Source organism: Anarrhichthys ocellatus, unplaced genomic scaffold (assembly GCF_004355925.1).
Source record: "Anarrhichthys ocellatus isolate YVR2014 unplaced genomic scaffold, GSC_Weel_1.0 scaffold65, whole genome shotgun sequence".
Classification (NCBI taxonomy): Eukaryota; Metazoa; Chordata; class Actinopteri; order Perciformes; family Anarhichadidae; genus Anarrhichthys; species Anarrhichthys ocellatus.
The window spans coordinates 349,950-362,692 of NW_022280095.1; the positions used below are offsets into that span (position 1 = coordinate 349,950).

Genomic DNA, 12,743 nt, shown 5'->3' on the forward strand with positions numbered 1-12,743 from the left:
TCTGTTTGTGTTGTGTGTGTCAGATGAGAGTGAAGGACCCAGTGAAATGGAAAAAAAAAAAAAAAAAAAAAAAAAAAAAAAAAAAATGAATGCTGCTGCTAATGTTGTTAGGGGAATGGGCATGTTGGACCAGCCGGTCAGATGTTGTGTCAGTAGGAATAAACGTAGGATGTGAATCCGCTGGTGTCTGGGTAGTCTGGTCTGAAAGAGAGAAAGAGGTAAGAGCATACACAAGAAACCCTTTCCACTATGTAAATATATAATTGATCAGTTAAAAAAGAATATATATATATATAAAAAGGTATGTGTGTGTACAGACAGACAGTCAAATACATTTTAGAGCTACCTTGAAACAAAACAGTTATGTTCCTCTAACCTCATTAGCAGCAGCATTCACTGTCCAACACAACCTCAGTCCTCTAGAGCCACCATCCCTTTCACTGGGTCCTTCACTCTCATCTGACACACACAACACAAACAGATCATACACAGAAATGTTGTAGCTCTAAGACTATGGTTGAATTACTAATTGTTGTTTAACTAATATATCTACTCACTAATGAAAACTTTTTTTTCTCACCTCATCTAGCTCCTTGCGTGTGTCCTCCTCCATGCGACGAATGTCTTCCATGTTCAAGTCAATCCACTTGTCAATCCAGCAGAACAGCTGACGGTGGAAATTAGTGAACAAACGCTTCTCTTGCTGTGAAACAAGATGTGAGAATGAAGAGAAAGTAAGCAGAATATTTTAGTCCAAATGTTAAAATCGAATTGTTTAATTCCATCCTGGTTTACCCAGTTTATCCACTAGAGGCTGGTGCAGCCCATACTGTATGTACGGCATCATAGTGGGTTGTACTTTTCCACTCTAACCTAAAGCTAACAAGATGTGAGACACTGTATGTACTGTATGCATATACAGGATATGAGACACTAACAGTCTTTAACACACACACACACACACACACACACACAACCAAGGACTGTCCTGCAAGATCATGTTAAACAGTTTGTCAACAATCCCTCCTCTGTAGCAGACGTTGTTGACCTGTGGCTACCTGGATGTCATAATGATCACTAAGTGACAAACCGGTATGTACCACAGTCCACACTGTAAACACACCTTTTGAATGAAGCTCTCCACTTTATTTTGCAGGCCCCACCACTTGAATTTGACAGTGACCAGTTTGTAGGCACACATGTGTGGGCAGTCTGTCTTCTTAGGAAGTTCCTTCTGCAAGTGCACAAATGTACATACAGTACAGGGATTTTCAAAATTGATAACAAAGACGGCTGTGCGATAAAATACATAGACTCAACATGTTTTATTCTTTTTAATTCTATTTAGTTTTACAGTCAGAGTCAGAGCCGGGGCTTTGGAAATACTGACGGCCTAAATTGTCAAATTTAAACTGAGTAAATAAAAATATTGAAATATCCACAAAATGCTCGTGGGTAGTTGTGTTAAGGCCCTGACACACCAGGCCAACGGTCAATTTTGGGCTGTAAGTGAGCGTCTGTGGCCCTAGTTTATGCAGTGTGGCCCGCACCGTTGGCACTAGTCTGCTTGTCGGTGGCTTTTTGGACGTTTTAGCATGATGAATTGGTGGAGGAGCACCTCAGTAAGAGAAATAACTCTGATTGCCTGTTCAGCTTAAGGGAATCAGTGCACGGGAAGAGAAACAGAATGGAGGAAAGCAAGCAAATGAATAAAGTCAAGAGGACGCACACACTAGGCTCCTCTTATTTTTCATCTCATTTGATCATTCCAATACACCAATATTTTCAGAACGACATGGCGTGGAGTGTGAAAATGGTAGTTAAACGCTGCTTTGTTTTTTTTTCACAACAATGGCTTGTACTGTATATCCACAGTTCTAGTTTCTCTTTTTGAATGAGGAATACAGACGATGATTTCAGCACTGACTAAACATCATAACAAACAAGTATCAAGTGATTTGTTCTTCTGATCATCAATAATTAACAATATTTTGGTTGGAGTTCTATGTTTATCATGTACTGCAGTGGTTTCAAATGTGTCTCAACCAACTGAGAAATCAACAACAACACACTGTACCTTCCAGTCTGGTCCTAGAGGGCCTCGTCCTGTCTTCACTGACTTGTACCTGCAAGGGTCCTCCTCTGGCTTGTAGTCCTGGAGAGAGGGAGGAAAAACCAGAATAAACAACATGGATGAGGTGTCACAAAAACTACGAGATCTAGTCGCTGTAATCGTCTCAATGTGGATCTTAAGTTAAACGTTTTCACCTTCGAATCCACTTGGCTTCTGTCCGCGATATCAATATAGACTACATCCACTTTCTTCCAGGTTTCTGCATCCAAACCGTGTACCTGAAACAGCAGCACAGAGCACAGCACAGCTTGATACAGGCACAAATCTCTGCAGGCAGCCCACATACAACAGAGACAGGGTAAAAATGATTTTCTAAGCCCATATGATATGTAAAAATAAGTAAAAATATGCATGGGCGACAGATTTCTCTGGTAATTAGTGGAACCCTTTTAGCAGTTTCGCCTGCTCACTGTATTTTTCATGAACGTGTTCATTTATATATAGGAGCACTGTCCCAGAGTAATTATGGGAGCCATATAACTAGGGGCTTATTTCGGTATTTCCTGCACATGTATTCACAGAGCAATTTTTAATCAGAGGACAAAAATAGATTGAAGTAGTGTGAAATGTTGTCACTAAACATCTAGCATTGGAGGACATGGATAATAAATAAAAAACACCCATGTGAGACATTTCAAATCAACCATTAGTGGTGTAAAATGAGCACTTCTTTGCCAGGTGCATTGTTTTAATCCCAAAAACAGCATTAAAAAAATCTTCACACTGCATAAATACATGCATGCACCTCCTCAGCTCAATACAGTCTTTACTAATTACATTTTCGAGGTGTCCCGTGTCAGGTTTGTGCCATGTCTCAATCTTGATCAGGAAGTTATCTTTCATATACTCGTTCTGCAGAGAAAAGAGAAATAATCCTGAGTGGCGAGAGAACAGTAAATCTACAGAATAAAATGCATGCAAGTGAAAAACAATTAAATACAATTGACACAGGCCAGTCTCCTGCTCTCATACACACAGCAACGCAAACACACCAGAGTAATGGTGTCTGACTATCCCTGCTGCTGCCATCTCGCTCAAATAGATCAAATGTCTTTCTCAACTTTCAGTTTAATTTGTTGCCTCTATTGGCATCAAAGCTTCCTTTATGTCAACACACATTGCAATCTGTAAGTGGAAAAGAAAAGAAAATACTTACAGTGATAACTGCAGAGCCAGATGAAAGAAAGCGGAGGAGCAAACAGAGAAAGAAAGAAAATAATGCAGTTGAGACATGTAATAGCATTTACAGTATTGGACAATGTGCAGAGGAAGAGGAGGGGAAATGTTCAGCAATATTTGTCAGTGAGTATCTTGTGCGTAGGTTCAGGTTGTGTCTTTGACTGTCTTGTGTCTTTGTATGAAAGATGGCTGTCTGGCAGCTGCTAGACTGTGTGTGTGTGTGTGTGTGTGTGTGTGATCTCAGCCTGAAAGGCTCGAGTGAATGCATGGCTCTTCTCAGTGGACATGCAGTTAAGAATTCAACTTCAAGGTGACAGAGAGAGAGAGACAGAGAGAGACAGAGACAATGACAATCCCTTTTACAGATCAGCACCTATGTGACCTCTAAGTCATTTGAGTCAACTGTGTTCACACATAAAAGTACATTAAAATTTATGTGCATTTTGCATTACATCAAAATGTGGGTTTTCAGTTATTATGGTGGGTGTGGTTGAAGCCTCCTGGATTATTTTTAGGCATTTGAAAACTCCAGATTTAAAAGTTTTGGTAGATGAGACCACTATAAGACCCTCCTCAGTAGATTAAAAGGTAGTTTGGAAGATGCGACTTCCTCCTGGGACCTCGATTGGACCTTCATGTAGATCGATGGAGTGTCTGTTTAGATTTCAAGCATAGCCAAAAATTTCTGTGACTGTGAAATGTATTCTTTTCATTTTATGGTGGATCTGATTTCTCACTTCTGTATGTGCTAGTTATTTTAATTCATTGTGTGTGTGTGTGTGTGTGTGTATGGGCTACCTGTGCGACAGTATGGGTATGCGTTCCAGGCTTTCTCATGGATGTTGAGAGCCGAAGCTGGAGCCAACATTCTGACAAATGACGGCACTTTACTGCAAGACAGAGGAGTGAGTCAGACCAATCAGGAGAGATTAGGTTACAGAGGTCCAAGCAAAGTTAATAAAATCAAGATTTGTTTTTGATGCACAGTGTGATTAAAAGGTGGTTAACTTAGCTTAGCAGCAGGTGGAAACAGCTAACAAGCTAAACTAAGGTATCGAACATTGTAAACATTATACCTGCTTAGCATCAGCATGTTAGAAATCATTGTGAGTATGTTAGCATGCTAACATTAACATTTAGCTCAGAGCACCACAAAGTACGGGCCAACAGAACCACGAGCATGATTGACGTCTTATTTAAGCTTTGGGCAGAGCCAAGTTCCCCCCCTGCTTCCTGTCTTTATGCTAAGCTAAGCTAACCTGGCTGCTGGCGGCATAGCTTCATATTTAACGTACACACCTTTTCATCTAACTCTTTCCAAAATGTCAAACTATTCCTGAAAAAGTAGTTTCAAACTTTCTAAACTGCTTGGAGTGAAAGAGGGAGACGACTTTAAAGCGGTGGGATAACAGACTGAAGTGGAGAAATGTACAAATGGATAGGAGCCAAAAGATGCAGCCTCGAGGGAGGGATGAATGAAGCAGTCTTCCCGAGTGAACTTTTAAACCTGTCGGACAACTGCTTACCTCTGCAAATGATAAATTTTGTGTGTGTACTGTCCCTTCTCTCCATCTTTTTCGTAGGGCTCATTTTTTAGCACCTCCACTCCTTCTCCTCCACCCGTCTCATTCTTACTGGCCTCGGCTACAGAGTACAGCTGGCCAACCTGGTACTGAAAACAGAGAGAAAAAACAGGTCAGAATGAGGAATAAAGTGCGTTTAAAAGGGAGAAACAAGCTGTTTCCCTCAACATGTATTATCCTGTAGATGAGTGAGCTTTCACAGTAACATATCAATTTTCTTTTTCAGTCTTAAGTGGTGGATTACTTTTTCTTCTGATCCTTTTCCTGATCTTTACCTTGTCCTTTCCTTGTCCCTGAATCCTCATAATCTCTCCCACACATTCTTGTTTGCCTTCGTTACAAATCAACCTTTCTTTGTTGCACCCAGCTTGTTTCCTCAAACTGGCTACAAACTGTACACTTTCTCCTTCTTTCACTCCTTTCTCCCTCCCATTCCCCATCTTCCTGGTCCCGAGTGTGCATGCGAGTATTTAAACACAGGACAATGGCTCCTTTCATTTCTTAATCACCTCTAATCCGCCATATAACCTCGGCACAACGCTGGACCAGAGCGCAGATACACGTACAACATTGCAAAGATGAAACAACATCAATGTTGGTACATATTTAATATTCCAAAGAGATAGGTTTTGTATCAGAGAGAGAGAGAAACTAACATTGATGTTTTGGATTGCTGAATAATTTTCTATTAAACGCCATAACTACAATATTTTACTCTAATCGGGTCCAAGAATGCAAGGGCTTAGTTAAGGATATGGTGGATTTCTTCACATTGAAAGACAACAAAATACTCACATAAAATCATCTCCTATGTATACAATCACAGCAACCAAAAATACTTAATATGAGTGGAGGAGATTTGGACACTCGGACACTACTGCACCAGTTGTTTAAGCTACCCGAGGACTTTTTGGAGGTTAGGAAGGTGACCAAAGAAAAGCCACTATTCAGAGACTGCTCCTTTCAACCATGACCTTTGGACCTTTTGTGCTCATCTAAAAGGTTATGACTCCACAGTGACAGCAATGAAAGACAAAAAGACAATGACCAACACAACCTTTGCCAAACTGATTTAAATGACCTTCACATAATGTGAACACATAGACGAAACCAAGACGGAATAGTTTTGATCCTGATGGTCTCTGGATTTAGACACAAGTGTAGAGCAACAGAGAGACTGTTCCCTCAAGTCAGTTGCAGACGCAGCAACTGTCGACTAGATAAATGGGATGCAGGAACAGCAAAGCCTCCTGGGTAACGGTGTTGAACAAATACAATTCAACCTTGCCTTGTGGGGTGAGTGCATGTTCAGTTATACCAGAATTTCCTTCTTACACAAAATTGAAGTCTTTAGGTTAAAATCTGCTCCTGGGAGGAAGATAACAGACTCTCCAGGGGTTTCAACAGCTGGAACAGCCTCATTCAACAGGTACACCCCAAAACAAAACCTTTGTAAAAGGGAATAATCTGTTGTCATCCCTAGTGAAGAGACAGCTGTTGAGCTTTTTTAGAAAAAATCAAATTTAAGTAGTGAAAGAACTGAAAGAAAGGAAATCAAATGCATGACAAATTACTAAAGACTGCTGCTTTAGCGAGTTGGGATGTAGCTCTGGAGGGACGTGATTCAAGGGCAGAAGGGGCTCACGTGGTTCAAGAGACGCTACTCAACTGTATTCAGGCTTTGTGCGTCACATTTTAGCGAAATAATCCTCTTTTAGTATGTTGTTCGGCACCTAATCGTGACAGTCTGAATGCTGACCATCACATGATTTCCGGGCTTCCTGCTTGAGAGGAAACCTGCCTCGTTACGTAGAGATATGATTAAGATCTACAGGCTACAAACACACTAATGAGGAGTAACATGTGTAGATCTCAGGCCTCCATGAGCCAGAGGAAATGCAAGGGGAAGAAATCAGAGGGACATGTTTCTCTGTCCACTGCCTTGTGCTTTTGAGTCACAATTAAAATGAAAATATATCAGCACAAGCACGGATCTGAGCAGTCACAAGATATTTCTCAGATTTGGCTTCTTGACGTCCTGTGGCATTGACGTGGCACAATGCATAGGGGCTGTTGTTGTCTCTGCTAACCGGTTATCATGTCTCTGAGCACTGACTGCTACTTCACACTCATACTCTGCTGTTTATTGTGTGTAAGAGCACATTTAAGTGCTTTTTGGCAACAGCAGTCAATATTTATTCATCATGAATAAACAGCACGAGTCAAACGTCTCTACCAAAAGTGGATTCCTCCCATTGTAAGTGCATAAATATGAGGGCAACAGTGAAGAGGAATCCCGGGGGGGTCGGTGTACTGAGGAAGTCATGGAAGTAGTTTCAGGTGACTCATTTACGATGCAGGTCTGAATAGAAGAGCAAACTGCAATGGAAGTGAAGATAGCAGGGGACAGAGGGACACAGAGGGAAAAGAGGACGAGGACAATGAAAGACTGTGCTGACTGCGTCGGTTCACAGCTCCATCTGATAGGAACCCTCTTTAATATGATGGAGAGTTTCTCTCACAAGGTGATCCCTGCTGCCTTTTTTCTATATGTGCACCGAGTGGACATATGATACATCAAATACAAAAGGTCTTACGTGTGTGTTGGAGCATGAATATAAACAGGTTAAAGTCCAAAGGCCACTCAAAAAAGATCAGTTTTAGTGATGGCCAGGCCCTTGTGCTTCACTCTTGCGAATACAGTGAACTAAAGAATCAGATAACAAAAGCTAAGCCTTGAGCCAGTTTAGCTAACACACACACACACTCACACACACTGAAATATACCGAAATTAAACTTACCTCCTCCACAGAGATAGGAAGAATCACTCGACTGGTAGAGAAGGAAAAAGAAGGGAGGTTACTCAAAAAACATAAGACATCAAAATCAATCAACCTTTGGTTTCACTGTAGTTGCACAGTATAGTGATTGATTGACCTGTGTGAGAAAAAAAAAAATCTGTGCTCCTAAAGTCCTTATTGGCATTATAATATGACATTAATCATGCTTTAATTTGGTAATGACACACTTGTGAACCGGGTTAGCCTGGAGAACTCTCGTGAGTGACATACTGATAACATGAACCGACATCTTTAAGCGTTCCGCTCAAGAGAGATCTGGACAGCAATTATCTGACAAACATGCGTCTTCTCCGTGAAGCTGTCTCAGAGGACGCTTCAGCGGAGCTTGAGTAAGCCCCCACATTCGTAATGAGGAACTATATGAGCTGTACCAACAGTAAAAGTTTTCTTGGCGGAGTTTTACCTCTCACAGAGTAATGAGTATACTCCCTTTAATGTTTCAGCTCAATAAATGACAAGGCCACGTTTGTGTTCTTTGGCTCGACTCATCTTTTATTAACTATCGTAGAATGAAATCTAGCGTGGGTTCCACACTGAACGAAAAAAATATATATAAGATTCACATATTTCACTTTGACACTGAGTCACCAGGACAGGAAAAAGATATATTCTTTACTGTTCTCAGGAGAAAATAACAATACGCTTCAGTGAAGCAAGAAAACAGCGAGATAAAATGCAAAAAACGGAGCTGGTTTTCAGGCTGAGAGGTTCTTCTAACAAGGTTTAGAACAGTTTCTATCAGATGGTTGTACTTAATATGAGGATATTGATGAGATTGTTTGCTATTATTCCTTGTGTTGTAGGTGTTATCTGAGGATATTGCTGCTGAAGCCATCATCATTACGTTCTATAATTTTTTATGAAATTGATGACCGACATCCGACAGTGGCTGCACTGCACCTAAGATTACGATTACGGTGGCCAAAAAGGGCAAACGCGCTACCATGGCCTAAAACCTTTCCATTAGGAGAAATGTGCTGCAGCTTCAGAAACAACGCCAATTCAAAAACTTATACGAAAATCCAATATATGATATAAAGCACAAGATTATTCATCCCGTTCCGTTTGTGTTCCATGTTTTGTTTTGTGTCAAAAATGTTTCTGCTTCGCCACCATGTTTACAAAAGAGTGTTGGGAAATCGAGCTGGCTAACAAATGGCCACATACGTTGCACACTATCAGCAAATGATGACATCCATGCCGGCATTCTTTCAGTAGGAGCCAAGGACAAATTTCTTTGTGCACAGTTTGACTGTGTGGCAGCAGGCCCAGTGACACTAGAAAGATAACGGTAACACATACAACCAGGAGTATGTACTGTATATCACATGTTGCACTACATAAACATGACGTACCACAGCACTATTTAGTAGCCATTAGTATTTTACTAAGAATATATATATAAATAAGACATATTATGACCTGATGATCAGTGTTTCTCTTTTTCAGCAGCTGATCTAAAATAAAAGTATGTTAATGTGTTAATGTGTTGATTTGCTTGTCACTCCTATGTGTCATGTTATCAAATATGTAATCTAATGTAATGTAATGAACCTCTTTTTGCAGCTTGGTATAAATCAAGAGCATTGAGGAATACAATAGAAAATAATAATGAATGTGTTTTACAGTTTGGTGCAATGTTTGACAAATCTTTATTGGGAAAGATTGCTGGTTACAAGTTATTGATGATGTCAGGGAACTCAAACATGTTTATGGGAACGTCTTTGGTTTTATTCGTCTTTGGTGATGTAGCCCCAGTACACTTTACAGATCTGCTCACACACATACAGTATTAAGGAAAGACTCATTTAAAAAATAAAACTATTTCTGAGTATATATACGATATTGATGAAAGCAGCAGCTTAAACACACTGCACTAGACCTTCCTCTGACACGTTTTGTACCACAAATGCACATGTACAGTATGCAGATTTGTGGACTGTTTTGTAACTGTGTGATGTATGCCCAAATTCAGATAATCCCGCATCCCACTCGCTGCTACTGAACGTAATCTGGGTCTGAGTCCCAGCCAGACATTGGATGGGAGGCCAGATGCTGCAAGGAAGGCAGAGACAGTCTGTAAAGTCAAATGACAATATTAAAATAGGATTTAACTTACAGCATAGATCTAAATACAGATCTCCCAAAATAAGTCTTTTGCATGGCTTAATGTGAGGTAAATGTTAAAAAGAGCTAAATTTAAATACTTAGAATTTAGGCTTAAGTGAAACAAGGACTAAAGTCACCTTAATGCTCTCTCTCTCTCTCTCTCTCTTTGGTCTAAAGGTCTTGACAGGAAGATCAGGTGTCTTCTCTCCTGCATTGTTCGTCTTCTCAGTCTGTCTCCACTCTTTCACTGCTTTTTCCCCATTATCTTCATCACATGACACATTCTACATGTGGCTCTCGCAACACTGTGCACCTGCCAAAGCTCATGGAATTGGAGAAAAATTGTACTCGGGGGGGGGGGGGGGATTTAGGTCAGATGAGCAGTACAGAGTAAAAAACACTGTCTGTACTACAGCAGTACATGAATCAATTCACTGTCTCTTGACCCCCATGGTGGAATTTGTGTGTGTGTGTGTGTGTGTGTGTGTGAGAGTGTGTGTTCATGTACAAGCCTCTTTGTGTGCCCGTGTGTTGACAGCGTGTAGAAGTGCATTTAGCATTTAATCGTGACCGATTTAATTAATTTCCAGGCAGACTGCTGAGACCCAGACTCTCCCTAATCACGTCGGATCTTTAGCCATGGCATCATTCTCATCCTGAGCTTTATTTTTTATTAGATACTGAGCCATTAATTGATTGCATACATTTGGTGAGAAATCAAGACAATAATGACTGTTGACTAATGTCCATTTAAGCCAGACTCTGACCAATATAGATTTTTCAAGATCAGAGTGTTATCTTTAGGCTGAAGCTGCCAATAGCTGAACATGTGTGCCAATGTACAGTACAGTGCAGCTCTGACCTTGCCCTAGAATGGAAATAAACAATTAAAATGCATAGATCTTGTGAATATTTAGATATTTCGTAGAAAAAATTGTGCAAAATCATCTGAAATTATACTGTAGCACAAAAAAACATGGAAGAAACCAGGCTGTTGACTGTTTTTTTTCCTAGGGGGGTCACTCGCTCCTTAAAAGTTTGGTGTACAGGCTGACACCGGTTATGAGCATGGAAATGAAGGAACCACCATACTGTCTGAAGTCCACAACCATGACTAACATCTGATTTCTCATCTCAATGCCAATATCATCCCAAATCATCTGCAATCCATTGGCCTTACCCTTATACTAACCACCAGCTGATTCTGAGTATAGGCCTCAGTGATCCAGAACACTGAGGCCTGCAACAGCAATGTGTTGAAGTAGGCTAACGTGTGAAAACAAAAAATCTGTCTGTTTGCTGGCACTTGATGTGCCAACCCGTCCCCTCGGCCCAGCTGTCAAATTCTCAGAAATGACTGGTGCGTCAAAAACTCGCCATTTGCTGCCATTTCCCTTATACCTGCCCACTCCCACCCGTTACTCCACCGGGGTCCCTCTACACCTCGTCCTCTCCATTCCTCTAGAGGTAAATGCCGGACTGCTCCATCAGTCGTTTCACCTTCACCGCGCATCAATAACATGGCCACAGCGGCTTACAGGGATGGACGCTGGCACGGCGCGGCTTACACCAGCCATTTCTCCCTCAGCTCCACCACTCATGTAGCGCATCCGTCATTTTAGCACCAGCGCAAAGGACGATTAGCCTGTCCGTCCGCTACAGGGAGAGCCTCCCGATTTCACTTGATGATGCAAAATGTGAAGGGCACAGCCATGCATGCGCCGGCTGCTGATGCATCTACAGCCGCCGCGTTATTATCTCTCGGTTTACTCAGTGAACGCTCAAGGGTGATGGAGTGTCGCATGCATGAACATGATGACGGTCACGGAGTCGAGCAGATACGGGATGTCGACATCACCCTTGGCCGCACTCTTGTAATTCCACTCTCAGGCGACCGGCCACAATGTCAGCGCTGCGAAACCTGACGGATAAACGCGCGCACATCCTCCGCGCTCTCTCTCACAGAAACACTCACACATGCACACACAGCTACTTACAATTCCTTTATGAGCATTTTTTTGGCGGTGTGTTATGCCCTATATCCAAGAGGGGAGCAGCTCAATACAGGTCCAGAAACCGGGTCGATTCCTCCCGCCGTTGGTCTCTTCTTTCTCCGCTTGCTTCTCTCCCACCTCTCCCCCTCTATGTCATTCTACCTCCACAGTCGCTTATTTTCTTCAAATACACTTCCTGATCGGGGCCGCGGCGCGGCGTTGCTGTTGCGCGCAGAGCAGCGAGGCCTGTGCAGAGCAGACTACACACAGAAAGAGGATGGTTCACCAGAGGGTGGGTTGAGGATGATGCGGTGGGTCTATACAGCCTCGACATAATTACTGAGAGGGACTAATTGAGCCATCCAGTTTTATAGATTTATATTTTATAAATATACTTGACATTTTTAATGTCTAATTCTGCTGGTTTTTGGAACAGCTCACTCTGAAAAGAAAACCACACGTTTGGAAAACAATTATATATATATATAATAGTTCAAGTGTATTTGTAATTCAAAGGCTCTCTAAAGCTGACATTTAATTTAGTTCCCCGTGGAATAGGGTACAGGCTTCATTATGTATTTCAACTTTATGTAATGAAAAAAAAGGAAATCGCTCCCACTCAAAAACAAAAACAAATTTGTAATAAATATTTTACAGGAAGGTCGATGCAGCACCTCTAGATCCTAAAACGTTTTAAAACATATAAAACAGACTTAGCCCATGCTTCTCTGAACCATTTTTCTTCAGTGTGCTCCACCCTCTGCGTCATCGCAGTCACGGTGACGTAGAAGCGTGGTTGTTCACCATCAGAGTATATAAAGAGTTGATACGGGGACCACCACCGCTGGCACAGACGCACATGCGTCAGCTTTATAAGCCCTT

The 12,743-nt window shown here is 41.5% G+C and overlaps 1 protein-coding gene across 1 annotated transcript; it reads right to left on the minus strand.

Moving 5' to 3' along the window:
• Positions 1-110: 110 nt before the first annotated feature.
• Positions 111-12,122, minus strand: pitpnab (phosphatidylinositol transfer protein, alpha b). The gene is made up of 12 exons (XM_031872722.1): positions 11,865-12,122; positions 7,699-7,729; positions 4,840-4,985; positions 4,112-4,203; positions 3,291-3,298; positions 2,912-2,986; positions 2,269-2,352; positions 2,078-2,155; positions 1,124-1,234; positions 581-703; positions 377-459; positions 111-201 (listed from the first exon to the last, which is right to left on the minus strand). The coding sequence occupies exons 1-11, from the start codon at positions 11,879-11,881 to the stop codon at positions 412-414; spliced, it is 813 nt and encodes a 270-aa protein (XP_031728582.1). The 5' UTR covers positions 11,882-12,122; the 3' UTR covers positions 111-201; positions 377-411.
• Positions 12,123-12,743: the final 621 nt, after the last annotated feature.

Bases quoted from the DNA above. Each gene is read 5' to 3' on its own strand.
- pitpnab (XM_031872722.1), bottom strand. The intron at 4,986-7,698 runs GTAAGTTTAATT...CTCTGTTTTCAG, and splicing joins TTCCTATCTCTGTGGAGGAG to TACCAGGTTGGCCAGCTGTA. The intron at 2,353-2,911 runs GTAATTAGTAAA...CTGCTGTTTCAG, and splicing joins ACACGGGACACCTCGAAAAT to GTACACGGTTTGGATGCAGA.